Source organism: Oncorhynchus gorbuscha, unplaced genomic scaffold (assembly GCF_021184085.1).
Source record: "Oncorhynchus gorbuscha isolate QuinsamMale2020 ecotype Even-year unplaced genomic scaffold, OgorEven_v1.0 Un_scaffold_1157, whole genome shotgun sequence".
NCBI lineage: Eukaryota > Metazoa > Chordata > Actinopteri > Salmoniformes > Salmonidae > Oncorhynchus > Oncorhynchus gorbuscha.
Window position 1 is genome coordinate 176,247 of NW_025746023.1, and position 19,512 is coordinate 195,758.

Here is a 19,512-nt window from a genome sequence, read left to right on the forward strand (position 1 = left end):
AGGTCAACTCTATATCTACAAAGGTGAAAAGTCAACATGTAGCTGTTAGGAGAACATCAGATAGAAAGAGTGGCAGTCATTCACAAGGCCTTAAGCTAACTGATGCACTGCCTGTGGACAAGACAACTGAACCAGACCTGGTGTCTGAAGTGCCACAAAAAACGACGAATGAAAACACAGAAAGAGAAAAGAGCAAACCAATGACTGAACCACCTGAACAGACACCGCTGCACAGCTTACTGACCGGAGTGACCTCTCTGGGGTCAGGTGTGGGGTTAGTGACAGCCAGACAGTTTGGTTCTCCCTCAGACAGTGTGTCACTCCGGAGTCAGAGCAGGGCCCAGAGGTTCAGCAGACAGAGTGCTGAGGACGCCCAGTCTTCCTGGAGCCAGTCATCTGCATCCATGGCCTCCGAACCAGGAGGCAAGAGAACAGCAGTCTGCATCAACATCATCCCTGCCCAGGGGAGCTCTGATCAGGGGGTGGAGGAGGAGCAATGCAGGTCCTACTCTGGTCCCCCAGACAACAGAGAACAGGAGGAGAGGAGAGGGGAGGAGAGTGGAGACGAGACAGGGAGCAGCGACGATCAGACACCGGCCAAGCAGGAGAGTGAGGGTGAAGAGGAAGAGAGTGAGGGAGGGGTTGGAATGAGGAGGGCAGAAAGTGGGGGTGGAAAAGAAGTGGCCAAGAGCCGTGATGAGGTGACAGATGAGGAAAACGGTGAGAATGATGACACAGTGAAGGTAGAGGGGGAGGATGGAGGGATCTCTGAATTAGAGGAGAGCGAGGGAGGAGATGAGCCATGTAAGACTGAAACAGATCAGGGAGACGAAAGTGAGTTAGAGGATGCAGAGAAAGAGGAGAGTGGACTGGAGGAAGAGGAGGAGGGTGACGGGACAAGTAGCCCAGTGGGAGGAGAGGGAGAGGAGGAGGAAGAAGGGGGCGGAGAGAGCAAGGAGGAGGAAGAGAGTGGGGAAGTATCGCATAGTGACACTGAGAGCAAGAGTAAGGAATCCAATTATGAAGAGGAGGATGAAGAAGATGGAGAGGAAGAGGGTGAGGATGAGAGTGTAGGATCTGTAGAGGAGAAAGATAAGAATGAGGCAGGCAGTGGAACAGAGGAAGGAGACGAAGAGAGCAGTACTGCAGAGGAGAGGGAAGAAGACGATAAGAGTGAAGAGGAGGAGGAGGGTGAAGAAGCCGGAGAGGAGGAGGAGAGTGAAGATGAGGAAGAAGCTGGAGAGGAGGAGGAGAGTGTAGATGAGGAAGAAGAAGAACCTGGAGAGGAGGAGGAGAGTGTAGATGAGGAAGAGGCTGGAGAGGATGAGAGTGAAGATGATGAGGAAGAAGAAGAAAAACCTGGAGAGGAGGAAGAGAGTGAAGATGAGGAAGAAGCTGGAGAGGAGGAGGAGGAGAGTGAAAATGATGAGGAAGAAGAAGAACCTGGAGAGGAGGAGGAGAGTGAAGGTGAGGAAGAAGAAGGAAAAGAGGAGAAAGAAGAACATGAAGCCAGAGAGGAGGAGGAGGAGAGTAAACATGAGGAGGAGGAAGAAGAACCTGGAGAGGAGGAGGAGAGTGAAGATGAGGAAGAAGCTGGAGAGGAGGAGGAGGAGAGTGAAAATGATGAGGAAGAAGAAGAACCTGGAGAGGAGGAGGAGAGTGAAGGTGAGGAAGAAGAAGGAAAAGAGGAGAAAGAAGAACATGAAGCCAGAGAGGAGGAGGAGGAGAGTGAAAATGATGAGGAAGAAGAAGAACCTGGAGAGGAGGAGGAGAGTGAAGGTGAGGAAGAAGAAGGAAAAGAGGAGGAGAAAGAAGAACATGAAGCCAGAGAGGAGGAGGAGGAGAGTAAACATGAGGAGGAGGAAGAAGAGGTGGTTGATAAAGGAAAAGCTAATGAAGGCCAGGAGAGTCATCAGAATGCTGCGGCCAGAGGTAACTGGTCCAAACAGAGGTCAGGGAAAGGGGAAGAGTTCTGGGACAATGTTTTACCTCAGTACCTCAATCTCAAATGATAGCCCTATCTGTTCTGTTCCAAGCCAGTGCTGTCTGTCATCTTCTCTCAGGAACACTCTTAATTGAGAATTTTAATGCCTTTTTGTACAACTAGATTTTTCTCCTACTGTTTTTATTCACGACTTCCATTTTGTTTTACTTTATCAACTGCCTTTACTGTCTCACTGTTTTTATTCACGACTTCCATTTTGTTTTACTGTATATCAACTGCCTTTACAGTCTCACTGTTTTTATTCACGACTTCCATTTTGTTTTACTTTATCAACTGCCTTTACTGTCTCACTGTTTTTATTCACGACTTCCATTTTGTTTTACTTTATCAACTGCCTTTACTGTCTCACTGTTTTTATTCACGACTTCCATTTTGTTTTACTGTATATCAACTGCCTTTACAGTCTCACTGTTTTTATTCACAACTTCCATTTTGTTTTACTTTATCAACTGAATGTCCACAGCCTTGTCTTTCAATCTCCTTGTATAGTCCTTTACCATTTTACACGGCAGTTAAGATTTGATGCTAAAATGCTTTTAAAAAATACCCTTTTCAACTTTGTTCTTCTGTAAAGACAATTTACTAATAGTAGCTACTATTTTCCAGGCATGCCCTCCAACGATTTTGTACTTTTTCTTTATCATGATTTGTTTGATATAATTTGTAAGTCGCTCTGGATAAGAGCGTCTGTTAAATGACTTAAATGTAAAATGTAAATGTAATATTACAGAATAGTTTTATTTATGTTTAAATAAATATTTGTTTTTCTAAAACTATCAAAATCAGTGTCAAGAACTAGTCCCACCACATATGATATCATTTGTGTTGAACACATTCTCTCCACATGAATACATAGTGCTGTTTGCATTAAACTGTTCCAGTGGCAGGTGGGATCCCTTTTCTTCCTTTATCCCTGTCTGTAATCCCTTAGCTCCCTGTTGTGACTCCACTATCCACATCCAATGTGACGCTCCCACCTCTAGTCTTCCTCACGTCTCTTTAGTGCCGACTCTCCCTCGTGTGTGTGTGTGTGTGTGTGTGTGTGTGTGTGTGTGTGTGTGTGTGTGTGTGTGTGTGTGTGTGTGTGTGTGTGTGTGTGTGTGTGTGTGTGTGTGTGTGTGTGTGTGTGTGTGTGTGTGTGTGTGTGTGTGTGTGTGTGTGTGTGTGCAGTTTCTCTCCTGTGACTAAGTTGTATCTGTTACCTAACTTACTATCGCTTGTTTTAACCAGTCTGCCCCACTCACTCTTATCCCTTTTTGCAGGATTTAAGAGCTGAAGAGGGGGATGGACATAAGAATGATGAAGAAGAAGAGGAGGAGGAAGAGGAGAACAACAAAGCAGAGGAGAAAGAGAAATCTGAGGACATGGAGGGACAATCATTACAGGGTCAGAGCCAGTCCACAGCAGAACCCCTCCAAGTACGCTACCCTACCGATGACCCTAATCTACAGATCTAGGACCTGTATGTTTGTTAACTTCTAAAACAGAATTCCCTCTTTCTAGGGACCAGAGGGTGTGAAAGAAGAAACTCTCCCAGACGGTGAGCATAAAAGAGATTTTCTGAAATGTCTTGACAGACAGGTGAACTTTGTCTTAAACTATTTCTGTGGTTTAATGCTTTACTATTTCTGTGCTAAGGGTGGATGGATTATCATGAAGTGTCTGTTGTGTATAGTTGCAGAGGACTCAGGTCAGCCCAGCCCTTTGGCTCCGACAGAGGAGAGCTCTGCATCCAGCACTCAGCTGCAGAATCGAACAACAGAGGAGAAACCCAAGAACCAACCAAGGACCAACAGAAAGGTATAACAGAAAGTCATTGGAACAAAGAGGCATAAGCTATACAACAGAAAACCACGTCATAAAGCTCTGTGATCGTCAGTGATTGAGTAGGTCAGATCTCACTGTGTTCTCTCCTCTCTACTGCTCTCAGCTGTTGCTGTTCAAACGCCTGTCCTCCTCCAAAGCCAAGCAGACAGAGGACAGTGCGGAAGCCCCAGCAGAGGGCACCGGCATGGGGGAGCTGCCTGCCAGTGCCAAGGGTCCCTCTGCAGGGCTGGAGAACAGAGATCCATCAGAGACCAGCGCTAGTGGTGCCCAGCCCCCTCTGAGAGCACCCTCGGACTCTGGTGGTAGAGGTGCTCGCTCTACCACCTGCACCCTACTGTGACACCACTCATTGGGTGTTGGAGAACTGGACTGGCAGCACCAACAACCAATAAACCCTTGAAGAGGATGCACATTGACTGTACACAACAAACAACCACTCCACTTTGAACACTAGCGATCTTCTAACAAAGTGACCTATTTATTGACATTCCGTTCCCATACTTCCCATATACGAAACATGTATTATAAATGTGTATACTTGTATTTAACGTGCGCAAAAATGTCTTTAATTAACCAAAGTGTGTTTTGATTGTGCTTTTATAACGTAGTTGTGTGTTATGAACTGTGAGGATATACTCTTTATTGCTGACTGAAATATCCCAAATGCACAATTGCACTTTAAATGTAACTTTATTGTGTGTTTTTCAGGGAAATATGACATTTGTGTGTGTTCTGATATGTTATTTTCATCGTCTCATAAACCGTTTGAACTTGGTTCTGGTGTGACAATCATCTCATGATTTGGATACTAGTAAAACAACTTTATGTGAAAGCTTTGATCATTTTTCACATTAATCCAACGAGATTGCTGGAAAGCGCCGTCCTCTTTAATCCTGTGTTATTTTAAGGCTCGCCCGCTAGGTGGCAGTGTTCACAGAACCTCAGGTCATTTCTTGGGGCTGTGACCTGCTTCCCTCCACTCGTTAACCACCTGTGACGGCAAATAGGAAATCTCAAACATTTATCAAGCAGATTTTCACTGGAAAAGCAGCTATTTCTATCACTTTTAAGAAGGCGAGGATGGAGGAATTTTCTAGTGAAGAGGTACTGAATATGTTACCAACTATTTCGTTCGTCTCTTGAGTATGAAATCCAGAATGTAGATAGCTAGCTAACTGGCTAGCACAACAACGCCTGTTAGCTAGCTAACTGGCTAGCACAACAACGCCTGTTAGCTAGCCGAGTTATCTTCTTAGCTAGCCAAATGGCCATACAATTACAGTGGAAAAGACAACTAGCTAGATACTGTTTAAACTACCTAGACGATCTCTGCGTTACAGCATTTACGTAACTACCTTGATATTACTGCATTTTAGTCCTAGAGTTTTGACCATTCTAACTGCAGTGAAAGGTGTGATGAGTTGAAGAGATGCCAGTGCAAGTCTGACTCATCATTGTTTCTAGGGCTCTTTCAACTCTGAAGAGGCCAGTAACTCCGTGAAAGAGGTAACAACTAACGTTATCTATTGATTCAGCATCAATACGTTTGAATAACCAAATGGGAATATGGATATTTAAGATGGATTCTGAAATATAGATTTAGCTAGCTATTACTAAGTGTAAATTGACAGTGATGTATCATGTGAAACAGTATCCAGTCTCGCAGTCTGTTTGTCCCCTGGTTACTCAATCAAGACAAACACTCATATCCCCACTATAAACGTGACTGATATTATATTATTATATTACTCTGAATACAGCACTGTTCACATCAGGTCCCATGCTCCCCACATGCCTAAAGGGGCCAGCCTTCTCAAGTGTGTGTGTGTGTGTGTGTGTGTGTGTGTGTGTGTGTGTGTGTGTGTGTGTGTGTGTGTGTGTGTGTGTGTGTGTGTGTGTGTGTGTGTGTGTGTGTGTGTGTGTGTGTGTGTGTGTGTGTGTGTGTCCAAACTGTCTGTCTTGCAGTGTATTCAGAGTATCATTGGAGAAGAGAGCTACAGACAGGACACTGTGAACCAGTGGACAGCCCAGATTGTGGAACAAGCCCTCACCCTGCTGGTCAAACAGACTAAGTCATACAAGTACATTGGTATGGCTGCCTTCTTCTCCTATTGAACACAGACTTGTTAATGTTACTGTAAATCCAGCATGCAAACTTATTGTATGGTGCCAATGGTGAAAAATATGTGGGAAAAAAACACAATTGCTTACTGATATTTTGTTAACGATGATCATAATTTGACCCCTACCTGTTCCTCTCTCTACAGTTAGCTGTGCTGTCATGCAGAAGAGTGGTGCTGGTCTCCACACAGCTAACTCCTGCTACTGGGACACTGTTACTGATGGTAAGATAACATTCACCACTGCTCAGTTCAAAGGGTTTCCTAGTTACAAAATCTTACACCAGATAATGATATTTAACCAAAGATTTTTGGTATCGATTACTGGGAGTTACAGGTTAAGTACTGTTTGGTAGCACAGAGAATTTTCAAACGACCTTAAGTTGGCAATACTTCATTCTTGATTCAGCCAAACATGTATATTATGAACTGTCCAGTGGCAGGTGGTGTTTTAATTTAGAAAATGCGCCGTTATTAAAAAATAAAACATTTACTCCATGAAGTAATCGTCAATGTGTATGTCGCCATCTTGTCTATCTCAAATCTTCTTTCATTCAACAAAACAGGTGTCATCATGACATGCGGCACTTTGGGGTGGGAACCACATGTCTCTTCACTAAACCAGCCCTCCCCAGCTGCCTAGGAAACACTGCTTATCAAACTGACTCATGCACTGTCTGTTCCTTTCTCTCAGGGAGCTGCACAGTGAAATGGGAGAACCGCACCATGTACTGTGTGGTCAGTGTGTTTGCTGTGGCCTTAACCCCCTAGACCAGGACCAACCCTGATACTGCTTATAGAAGGTGCAATGCTTCACCCATCCTGAAGGGGAGCTATTCAGTAATCAGTAGCTCACTGTACGTTCTATGCTGAATGGGACAAGCAGCGATACGGCTATAGATGTGATAAAGGGGTCAATGGAACTCGACCAAAACAATGGAAATGCGTGTAGGAAAGATCCCGACTCTCCTAATTGCCCTCCAGAAAAATGTGGTTATTTGTATATTTATAATATAATAATAATATATGCCATTTAGCAGACGCTTTTATCCAAAGCGACTTACAGTCATGTGTGCATACATTCTACGTATGGGTGGTCTCGGGGATCGAACCCACTACCCTGGCGTTACAAGCGCCATGCTCTACCAACTGAGCTACAGAAGGACCACCATTTGACAAGACATGATCAGGTCATCAAGAGTCACATTTTTAATGTCACATGCACAAGTACAGTGAAATGCCTTTATTGCAAACTCAAAACCCAACAATGCAATAATCAAAAACAATGTAATACTAGAAGAAGAAAAACGGACTGACGACCACCACTGATTTCTGAATGCTAGCTATGCTACCAGCTTATAGGAATGGGAGTTAGCATTTAGCGGTCACTTCTTCTCAACCTGAAAAGGGACAACTTCTAAATGTTATGCAGTGAAAACAGCCAAATCTATCCAAATCGAACTTTAGTAACCACATTGTGGGCCCGTTACAATACATCGATCATGATGGATTTGACAAAGATCTACTTTGTTAGATCAGATTTGTTGAATGTGAGCCAATCCTGCGTCCTTCAATCCCCACGGTCTGCGTTCCATTGAGCCAATCCTGTGTCCTTCAATCCCCACGGTCTGCGTTCCATTGAGCCAATCCTGTGTCCTTCAATCCCCACGGTCTGCGTTCCATTGAGCCAATCCTGCGTCCTTCAATCCCCACGGTCTGCGTTCCATTGAGCCAATCCTGTGTCCTTCAATCCCCACGGTCTGCGTTCCATTGAGCCAATCCTGCGTCCTTCAATCCCCACGGTCTGCGTTCCATTGACCTATTTAATGCATCTATTGAAATGCTCTGGATGGGCTGAAATGCTGTCTACCCTGAAGACACTTTATCCATTGACTTTAAATGCATCAGTTGAAATCCTCCTATTATGACAGCTTGTCTTCAAAGCTGCTACCTTACGATACCAATGTTCCAACTATAATGTTGGCTTTACTTATAATGAATAAATCATCATTTTGGTGGATGCTTATTTGTCCTGTTGTCCCACTTCCTTGATATAGGGTGAGGAAAAGCAGTGTCTTTATTATGTACATTATTTTACATCACAGATCAGATGAACTTGCTTTAGGAAATGCTATGTAAACCGATCACAGGATATTGTATACAGACACGATTTCAAGTTGCAATCATTGTTTATACAAATGAAGAATAAAACAAGTTCCATAGAAACAGTAATATGCCTGTAATTTTGTGGGGTGGAAGGTGCCATCAATAGACTGTAGGACCCATAGCTGAATGTCATTAAACGTTCAAATGAAACCTTTTTATGATGTCTGTGTGTAACTTATCAAGCAGCACAAATACAACACCATGCAGAACAACTCTAGCCAAGCGTTATCACAATACTTTATGCAGTTTACACGCTGCAAGACTTTTCCTCACCAGCACTTTAGGTTTATTTGACTGTGACCTCAGTAAAAAGAGACGCTGAACTCCCACACGTACACACATAGGACTGACATGTCTCAGTGTGCTCACTGGTCGCTGAAATGTATCACTCACTTGGCCAGCCTACAGAAACTCTCAGCTGCTATTGAGTCCAGCAGGAGAAGTTGCAGCTGGGATAACTAGAATATCACATCCCAAACAGCTTTTTGTTGCTGCTCATTTTCATTTTAGACAAACGTTTGCTGTACCTACACACTGAAGAAAGCTGCAAAGGCTAAATGTCTGGTAGACTATCCCTGGTGCAGTGAAAAGAAAATATTATTTTAAATGAAGTAAGCTTTATGCATATTATTTTGCTTATACAAACTTGTAAATACAACACCAGAAACAGGAGGAAGTGGAACTAGAGAGTTTTTACACTAAAGTTTCTGTGTTTGCATGTTGTATTGCAGAACAAGAATAACGTTCTAGTCTCTGTGGTAAATGCGGGTAGGTTTGGTCATTTCTTCACAGATTTGTGCAAGAAACCCATTGTGAAATGTCACTGAGGAGGGGTGTGGAAGGTCATGATCATTAGAACAGTGAAGTTTACTTCCATTTTTTGTTGCTATGATCTGATAAACTTGTGTGAGATAAGGGCACTTAAGTTTAAAAAAAAAACTTGATTCACCCAAAGAATCCATATAAAATCCATTGATTGTTTATGTTGGGGATAACAACACAACAGTTTAGGAATGTGAAACAGCTTACAAGCCAGAGGACACTCTGGGTCTGGGCAATATTGAAAGCTAACTTTGATAAAGTAGGAATAATTGGTACTCATGGAGGGGTGTTGGGGTCTCAGAAGTTTTCCTTGTTGAAGATGAACTTGACACCAGCCTCCGAGTGAGACAGGCACTGCTTCTCCAAGACGTCAGCCAGCTGGGTGGGACCGCACAGGAACACTCCTACTTTTTTCCTGGACACACACACATTAATTACGAATAGTCCACAAGTTGTGAACTATACATGTAACACATTTTACAATCTAAGTACATCTAACTCATGTGTCTCTCTGGAATATGCCATTTCTGTTGGCTGTCATTTGGATTAGAAGAGGCTGAAAGGCACTCACTCTGGATGCTTTGTCCCAATAGTAGTAAACTCATTGTCCCAGTTAGGTTTCCCATACAGAGTCTTCTGCTTCAGCCCTGTGATAGGGTCATTCTCTGCCTCATGGTGAACTCTGAAGTGAGCAGCCTTTTGTAAAAATAAAAAATACACTTTTTGAGATTCATTTTGTGATTATGCATTGTCCCACTCATCTATGGGCAATAGTTATTCAGTTTGAGACAACGCAGATTTTTTAGCTTTCATCCTTGTACATACAACATAAATATGTGTGTGTTTGTGCTGTGTATCTGTACATCGGTGTGTCTTTTGAGTTTAAGAAAATGTTAGTTCTCTTCAGTATTACTCTGAAAAGCAGGGGCACAACTTTCTCTGGGGACGGGGGGAGGACCACATTCTGAAATTTGATTTTTGTCCACACAGTTTTATCATTGGAATGTGATACAAAATGTTGCGCAGGTGTGCTTTAGGACCATGCGGACATCTCCGAGCGGTCGGGTAGGCTGGTTGGAGTGTTTTGTCCGACTGGATATATAGTTGCGCCCCTGCTGAAAAGTGTGGTGTGCTGACCTCGGTCTCTTTCCAGCGGGTCAGGTAGATGTTGTAGCTGAGGAAGTCCACCATGCCTTTCTCTGTCATCTGTCCCTCCAGAGACTGCAGCAGGTCAGCAAACCACTCAAACGCCTGGGTCTCAGGACACAGCCAATAGAAGTAGATCTGGTATCGAGGAGATGGAAGAAAGATTGTCCGTTTCACATATTGGACAAAACAAAGCTCTGACGAAGGCCTTGAGGCCGCAGCGTGAAGCTTAATAAAGAGCAGTGATACTATCAAGAGCAGTGTGCGGGTTTCTCCTTTTTCCTCATCTTATTCAACTGTTACCGTGCACCTGCAACAAAGATAGCTCAGATGTGCGAGTGCCCTTTTGAATTTTGAATTACAAATTGGACATATAACATGAAGTAAAGAGCAGCCTAAAAGAACGATGTCAACGTTGAAATAAATTAACATTGCACTCATAGCAGTGAGATTTTCCCCCACTTCATGAAATGAAATAGAAAAGCAAATCACAATGCAATGAAGAACATTTTAGTTGAAACATTGGTGGAATGAAATGGGGAAGTACCCTACACTGCTATTTAGAAAGACAATAAACCAGACAGACAGAGCTCCTCTCTCACCTTCTTGGTGAAGACGTTCTGGTTCTCCTGGATGTGTTTGTACCACACTGACTTGAGGACGGAGGCGAAGGGGGTGACCCCGATGCCAGCACCCACCAGCATGACCACCTCATAGCCGAACACGTCCTCACTGGCCGTACCAAACGGGCCATCTATCGCCATTCTGCATCCAGGGAGAGAGTTACAGTCATATGACAGTTTAATAGTCTTCTAATTACATTTATATGGTAAAAACATGACAGGATCTAATATACTGGATACTTTCTGGTTAAACACTTACACAATGTTGTGATTATTGAAATGTACTACTGCTGAAAACCATGTTTCCTCTCTTGTGGCACTTCCCCTCACCGTTATTTCACAGTACAAAGAAAACACTACTACCCCATGGTCACGTACTAAATGACAGCCCACTAACTACACTATGATGTCAAGTAGGGACATGAAGTGCAGAAATAGCAGTACAAAAACCTCATTGACATTCAACCTAATGGATATTTAACCGAAGATTAGTTAAGGGGACGTGGTCGTAGAAAATGTTAGCTCTGCATTCAAGCACGTACTTGGGCAGTTTCCATGCCTCCTGGGTCTCGTTCTTGTCCCCCCCGCAGGCCTCGTACAGGCCCTGGGTCCAGTCGCCCACGATACGGATGTGGACGCTGAAGTGATCCTCCTCGGGGCGGAGGTGAGGGTGAAGGGATGCCACTCCAGCTGGGAGACGCAGGGACACTGCATGAAGACGTACTGGCCCACCTCCATGCTGAAGCCCTTCCTCTTCATCTGGAGCTCCAGGGTCTTGGACGGGTGCATCACCACCTGGAGAGGAGAAGGATGGAAGAAAAACAAGATGGAGGACAAAAGAGACAACTAACTGTTGGATGAGTAGACGTGAACTGCATAGTAAATGATTCTGGTTCTTGGCCAAGGCTGTCTTCTAACAAGGACGACTGTCTCAATCACGCTGGCTTTAAATCTAAAAGAAATTGTCCGTTAGAGAAATTGCCTTTTGGGAGTGTACAAGCTGGCTTGAAGGACAGTACTGACCTTGGTGATGACCACCTTCTGTTGGGAGCGGTAGAATCGGACCAGTCTCTCACACACATACAAGATCATAGGCCCCACCACCCACTTCCATGTCTGAAGAGGAAACCGACAGAGAAAATGTTCTTTACAAAAGAGAAGCAGCACACTTAAGTCATGTAAAAAAAAAACTGAGCTGTCAAAGTTCACCATAGGAGGGTTCCCAGCAAACTCTGGCTTAGGGCAGAAGGTCCCGTTCATTCCCCATGACTCAAACTGATCTGCACACTGCAATGGCTTGTTCTCCAGGAGACTTGTAGCGGTCTGCCCTCGGACAATTCGCCTGTGGAAAACCGTTTCAGAGAGATTTAAAATAAAACGGCAGGGCTTTACCTGCCGTTATAATAGTTTTATTACTTGTTATAAGCATGTATGAAACCTTTTAATATCTTAAAATGAGGCTAATAATATGATATGTCTCTGTAGGAAATGTTCAACTGGCTCAAACGGGGTATTATGGAGAAACAATGAATGTGCACACATTTTTGTGAGTTTTAACTGACTCACCCGAAGCCGTGGAAGACGAGTCCGATGAAGAAGATGATGAAGAGGTGATGGGTGTACCAGAAAACCTCGAAGTATGACCTGCGGATGACCTCCATGGATGATGTAATGATGAGGATGAGGGCCAAGGTGATGACCACGCCCGTTAACCCCGCGATGGTAGTGAACATCACTATGGTTGGGTTCTGACCCAATCAGAGAAGGGGATTTCAGAGTAATGCAGTCATGTTGTTGCCTCGGTGGGAGTGTGGAGGCTGTGTTTGGGACTATCTGCTCAACCTATTTAGGGAAGTCGGTAATGTTCAGAAATGCTTCCTTCTGACTTAGCAAAATGAACTTGCTTTAATATTACAAAAAGTGGGACATTTGCTGATCATTTTACGATCTGTTTTATTCATATATTATATTTCTCTGTTCAGAGGAGGCAGACAATGAGTAATGAAGGAGTCATAGTGTGTTATGGGCTGAGGAACATAGAAATACATTATCATTCTATTGATTCTATTTCTATGCTGGGGGATTCCTCTCTGTCATAATCTGCTATCAATTGTCAACATTCTGTCCTTGGTCAGAACTGACCTCTTGACATAGCTACATTAAATACAGAATACTCTGTAACACGTTATGCATTCCTAAAGCCTTTATAGCACTACATAAGACATTAGAACATGTCCTAGGCAGTCATAAACTTAATGAACACAGTGTCCTAGGCAGTCATAAACTTAATGAACACAGTGTCCTAGGCAGTCATAAACTTAATGAACACAGTGTCCTAGGCAGTTATAAACATAATGAACACAGTGTCCTAGGCAGTCATAAACATAATGAACACAGTGTCCTAGGCAGTCATAAACATAATGAACACAGTGTCCTAGGCAGTCATAAACATAATGAACACAGTGTCCTAGGCAGTTATAAACATAATGAACACAGTGTCCTAGGCAGTCATAAACATAATGAACACAGTGTCCTAGGCAGTCATAGACATAATGAACACAGTGTCCTAGGCAGTCATAAACATAATGAACACAGTGTCCTAGGCAGTCATAAACATAATGAACACAGTGTCCTAGGTAGTCATAGACATAATGAACACAGTGTCCTAGGCAGTCATAGACATAATGAACACAGTGTCCTAGGTAGTCATAGACATAATGAACACAGTGTCCTAGGTAGTCATAGACATAATGAACACAGTGTCCTAGGCAGTCATAGACATAATGAACACAGTGTCCTAGGTAGTCATAGACTTAATGAACACAGTGTCCTAGGCAGTCATAAACATAATGAACACAGTGTCCTAGGCAGTTATAAACGTAATGAACACAGTGTCCTAGGTAGTCATAGACATAATGAACACAGTGTCCTAGGTAGTCATAGACATAATGAACACAGTGTCCTAGGCAGTCATAGACATAATGAACACAGTGTCCTAGGCATTTGTAAACATAATGAACACAGTGTCCTAGGCATTTGTAAACATAATGAACACAGTGTCCTAGGCATTTGTAAACATAATGAACACAGTGTCCTAGGCAGTCATAGACATAATGAACACAGTGTCCTAGGCAGTCATAGACATAATGAACACAGTGTCCTAGGCATTTGTAAACATAATGAACACAGTGTCCTAGGCATTTGTAAACATAATGAACACAGTGTCCTAGGCATTTGTAAACATAATGAACACAGTGTCCTAGGCATTTGTAAACATAATGAACACAGTGTCCTAGGCAGTCATAAACATAATGAACACAGTGTCCTAGGCAGTCATAGACATAATGAACACAGTGTCCTAGGCAGTTATAAACATAATGAACACAGTGTCCTAGGTAGTCATAGACATAATGAACACAGTGTCCTAGGCAGTCATAAACATAATGAACACAGTGTCCTAGGCAGTTATAAACATAATGAACACAGTGTCCTAGGTAGTCATAGACATAATGAACACAGTGTCCTAGGCAGTTATAAACATAATGAACACAGTGTCCTAGGCAGTCATAGACATAATGAACACAGTGTCCTAGGCAGTCATAGACATAATGAACACAGTGTCCTAGGCAGTCATAAACATAATGAACACAGTGTCCTAGGCAGTCATAAACATAATGAACACAGTGTCCTAGGTAGTCATAGACATAATGAACACAGTGTCCTAGGCAGTCATAGACATAATGAACACAGTGTCCTAGGTAGTCATAGACATAATGAACACAGTGTCCTAGGTAGTCATAGACATAATGAACACAGTGTCCTAGGCAGTCATAGACATAATGAACACAGTGTCCTAGGTAGTCATAGACTTAATGAACACAGTGTCCTAGGCAGTCATAAACATAATGAACACAGTGTCCTAGGCAGTTATAAACGTAATGAACACAGTGTCCTAGGTAGTCATAGACATAATGAACACAGTGTCCTAGGTAGTCATAGACATAATGAACACAGTGTCCTAGGCAGTCATAGACATAATGAACACAGTGTCCTAGGCATTTGTAAACATAATGAACACAGTGTCCTAGGCATTTGTAAACGTAATGAACACAGTGTCCTAGGCATTTGTAAACATAATGAACACAGTGTCCTAGGCAGTCATAGACATAATGAACACAGTGTCCTAGGCAGTCATAGACATAATGAACACAGTGTCCTAGGCATTTGTAAACATAATGAACACAGTGTCCTAGGCATTTGTAAACATAATGAACACAGTGTCCTAGGCATTTGTAAACATAATGAACACAGTGTCCTAGGCATTTGTAAACATAATGAACACAGTGTCCTAGGCAGTCATAAACATAATGAACACAGTGTCCTAGGCAGTCATAGACATAATGAACACAGTGTCCTAGGCAGTTATAAACATAATGAACACAGTGTCCTAGGTAGTCATAGACATAATGAACACAGTGTCCTAGGCAGTCATAAACATAATGAACACAGTGTCCTAGGCAGTTATAAACATAATGAACACAGTGTCCTAGGTAGTCATAGACATAATGAACACAGTGTCCTAGGCAGTTATAAACATAATGAACACAGTGTCCTAGGCAGTCATAGACATAATGAACACAGTGTCCTAGGCAGTCATAGACATAATGAACACAGTGTCCTAGGCAGTCATAAACATAATGAACACAGTGTCCTAGGCAGTTATAAACATAATGAACACAGTGTCCTAGGCAGTTATAAACATAATGAACACAGTGTCCTAGGCAGTCATAGACATAATGAACACAGTGTCCTAGGTAGTCATAGACATAATGAACACAGTGTCCTAGGCATTTGTAAACATAATGAACACAGTGTCCTAGGCAGTTATAAACATAATGAACACAGTGTCCTAGGTAGTCATAGACATAATGAACACAGTGTCCTAGGTAGTCATAGACATAATGAACAATGAAAATCTGTAGCTAATATAATACTCACGGTCTGGTCAGTCCTGATGGGGTTTAGGTAGGAGGCATTGTCTCCGGTGCCAATCTGGGACAGCACAAAGGGCAGAGAGCTGCTGTTCCTGTACAGCTGGGCTCCCATGAACCACTCAAAGTTAAACAGGTGGGCGATGATGTGGACCGCTAGGCAAGGACAAAGGCAAAGTAAAGATTACAATCTGTACAGAGACATCTGTTTGATGAACAATGAAGAAGAATGAAGGCGATCAAAGGCAAATGTAAAGCAAACTAAGTGAGTGAGTAGGGTACCTGTGTGAAATGCTATCATGTAAGCTACCAGCTTGTGAAAGGTGATGTTTCTGTCCAGTTGTCGAGCAGCTGTGCGACTGCAACACTGAACGTGTAGGAAAAGTTTGAAAAAACGTGATACAGCTATTATTTATAGATGACTACCCATACACATTTGAATGAAATAGGGTCGGGGTGTGTCTGTGTTACCTGAATGGAGCCGCGCAGGAAGGACAGAAGGTTCCGGCAGACTGGCAGCAGAATAAGCATACAGTTAAAGTTGAGACAGGCTGCAGGAGCCCTGGCCCAGGAGAGGGCATCCTGAGGGGAGTGATAGTAGGGTTAGATAGAGAGGGAGAGGAACTGGGAATAATTAGTCGAACAACACCATTTTTTACAGTTTGAATCTGTTTTTTAAACTTCTGGTTACTGGTTTCAATTGAAAGGGGCCCTCAGGGACGGAGCAGGAGTGAGAGGAGCGTAGAGTAAAGTGCAGACTCAGTTTCACTTCTGGTCATTGCTACTTTTAGTTTAGCCACCTGGGCTTCCTGTGAGGAACACGTAGTCAGTCATACACACAGCTGTAACCACAGAGTAAAGGTATCACATCAACTCGTGATTCCTCTTTTGTTTCAATCTCTGTCAGACAAGAGGGGTTAGACATAATATGGACTACATATATTCAATATGAATGACCTACTAACTGTACAATATACATGTAAATATAAAATCAAACAAGGATAAAGGTCTACATGTTAAATATGTAATACAGAAGACCCTGCTGACAGATGACAACAGTTGGCCAGAGGCCAGCACTCCATATTTGGTTCTGGGTTGCCAAGATGTCTAATACACTAAGAGCAGAGTATGAAATCTTAAACTGATCTAAGGACTTTGGTTCTCAAACTTACCCCAAGAAGGACCCGTGTGTAGAACCATCTCTCAGTCAGGAAGTTCATGTAGAACTGGACAAACAGGTAAGCGTTGATTCCCAGCCATACCAGCTAAAACAGACCCAATTCACCTGGTTAGATCAGTAGCACATTACACCGCAAAACAGAAATGTGGAGTAATTATAGAATTTAATTTGACAGACTTACAATGACAAAGACCGAAAGTCCCTCGTTGGCAGCAAAGTTGCCCATGGTGAAATGATGATTGAGTGTGTGTGTGTGTGAGAGAGAGAGACAGAGAGTGAAAAGTGGAAGGGGGACAGTGATGTGCTGAGTTATATAGACTAGAGACCAGGACATGTGGTTTCCACCACTACCCCTGTGAGTGAGGGTGCATCTCAATAGTCTAATGCTGCTTCCTCTTTTCTTCTCAACTTCCTCATCTGCACTGATCTGAAAATAAAGCAAAGGTGAAAGCAACATGGTGATTAACTTCATCAGGTATTTGCTTTAACCTGTCCAACTCTATCCAACGACATATGTGCAGACCCACTGGGCACAGACGTCAATTCAACATTTATTCCACTTTGGTTCATTGAAATGACATGGAAACAGCATTGATTCAACCAGTGTGTGCCTAGTAGGGATGAAGGAAAGGAGGAAAGGAAAGGAAGCCACTTCAGTATGAGATGCACCCATACTGCATGCTATTTCATTAGGGAAGTACATGTAGCAACCTCTTTTGTCATCCCAAGGTATTGCACCATGACAGTCTTTTCTTTCTTTATTTGATCATCGGCTGGACCGCTTTCTCTTCCAAAAGGAAGTCATCTCTCCATGGCGACACAGTGACTTTTATGCAGCAGAAGTGAATGATTTCCACAGGAGAAGTGAAATCTCTAATCAACTTGTATGTAGTTTTTCATTAAAAAAAAACAAGTATATATTTAAATGTGTATGTAATGTATGTAAATATATAAAATATGAAAGACAAAACTAAACCTATATCAGATAATGATGTCTAGTCATTATGCTTAACTAGTTTAATTGTATTGCTTTTTCAGTCAGACTAAGTGAAAATATCATGAAATATGAAGTATTCCACAGAAGTAGGCCACAATTGGTGAGACGTTGATCTAACTCAAGCAGACAACAACCCTTTGAGAGCCCCGTATGACCACAAGAGGTCGCTATACCACATCAGTATTTCAATGGACTTATCCTACTCTTAGAAGTGCATGTTCTCGATTCATTTGGACAAGACGTTAAAAAGGAATGGTCAAAGTAGACCTAATTCATTTCACAATTTAAAAGTGTGAATAACTGATGCAAAATTAGATCATCCAATGTCTGTGAATTGATACCTATCTCAGCAAAACCCCTGTAGAATTGTCTACTGCGGGTGTCCTACCTAGTAAGATATAGTATATTGACTTAATGTGATTCTACAGATTGATGAAAGGGAAAGGGAGGACGGACAGAAAATCATTCCTCATCATCTCTTTGCCTTTGAAACCTCAATATAGATGGAGCCAGTCACACTGTGAGTCACTTAACAGACAGTCATTAGACTCATTTACAGTAACCCTACTTCTATGAGCTGTTACCTGACTGTATTCTTATACTAGTCTGCCATAGCGATAGCATGGCATCAGAGCAAATGGAATGGAATCAAACACCTGGTTTGTTTGATGTATTTGATATTATTCCACCGATTCCACTCCAGCCATTACCACGAGCCGGTCCTCCCCAAATAAAAAACATTTCAATTGCTATCATGCATTGTCAAAACTTTTCACACAGTCAGCGAAACAGAAATGTATGTGGACCAAACTGTGAATCATTTTTCATTGCTTTCACACAAAATGCATTCAATGATGTCATGTGTGCTCCTTCTCCGGCCTCTGGGTCACCAGGTCGCTCGGTATGACGCGCACCTGTCACCATCGTTATGCGCACCTGCGTGTCATCAGACTCCCCTGGACTCCGTCACTTCTCTGATTACCTTCCCAATATGTCACTCCTTTTGGTTCCTTCCCCAGGCGTTATGGTTTCTGTTTGTTTCATGTCTGTGCGTTGTTCTTGTTTTGTATTATGTTGTGTTTAGTTATTAAAACACTCACTCCCTCAACTTGCTTCCTGACTCTCAGCTCACTTCGTTACAAATGACCACAGTCTCTGAAATCCATGAACTCTTTTCTCATTCATACTCATCCATACATTCTTTTCTCATTCATACTCATCCATACATTCTTTTCTCATTCATACTCATCCATACATTCTTTTCTCATTCATACTCATCCATACATTCTTTTTCATTCATATTCATACATTCTTTTCTCATCCATACATTCTTTTCTCATTCATACTCATCCATACATTCTTTTCTCATTCATACTCATCCATACATTCTTTTCATTCATTCATACTCATCCATACATTCTTTTCTCATTCATACTCATCCATACATTCTTTTTCATTCATATTCATACTCATCCATACATTCTTTTCTCATTCATACTCATCCATACATTCTTTTCTCATTCATACTCATCCATACATTCTTTTCTCATTCATACTCATCCATACATTCTTTTCTCATTCATACTCATCCATACATTCTTTTCTCATTCATACTCATCCATACATTCTTTTCTC

At 42.4% G+C, this 19,512-nt stretch overlaps 2 protein-coding genes across 2 annotated transcripts; one reads left to right on the forward strand and one right to left on the reverse strand.

The window, feature by feature from the left end:
- Positions 1–4,776: 4,776 nt before the first annotated feature.
- LOC124021675 (dynein light chain Tctex-type 3-like) lies at positions 4,777–8,272 on the forward strand. The gene is made up of 5 exons (XM_046336783.1): positions 4,777–4,936; positions 5,297–5,338; positions 5,798–5,921; positions 6,100–6,177; positions 6,647–8,272. Exons 1-5 carry the CDS (start codon positions 4,913–4,915, stop codon positions 6,721–6,723), a joined length of 345 nt encoding a protein of 114 aa, XP_046192739.1. The 5' UTR covers positions 4,777–4,912; the 3' UTR covers positions 6,724–8,272.
- LOC124021674 (cytochrome b-245 heavy chain-like) lies at positions 7,139–17,212 on the reverse strand. Its single transcript, XM_046336782.1, is given in 14 exon segments — positions 7,139–9,355; positions 9,512–9,636; positions 10,078–10,224; positions 10,689–10,851; positions 11,252–11,369; positions 11,372–11,504; positions 11,733–11,825; positions 11,919–12,051; positions 12,276–12,457; positions 15,708–15,856; positions 15,983–16,067; positions 16,172–16,282; positions 16,873–16,965; positions 17,062–17,212. Coding segments are annotated over 14 exon segments (1,695 nt in total). The 5' UTR covers positions 17,107–17,212; the 3' UTR covers positions 7,139–9,237.
- Between the last annotated feature and the right edge of the window lie 2,300 nt (positions 17,213–19,512).

Bases quoted from the DNA above. Each gene is read 5' to 3' on its own strand.
- LOC124021675 (XM_046336783.1), top strand. From the start codon at position 4,913: ATGGAGGAATTTTCTAGTGAAGAG. The intron at 4,937-5,296 runs GTACTGAATATG...CATTGTTTCTAG, and splicing joins AGGAATTTTCTAGTGAAGAG to GGCTCTTTCAACTCTGAAGA. The intron at 5,922-6,099 runs GTATGGCTGCCT...CTCTCTCTACAG, and splicing joins TAAGTCATACAAGTACATTG to TTAGCTGTGCTGTCATGCAG.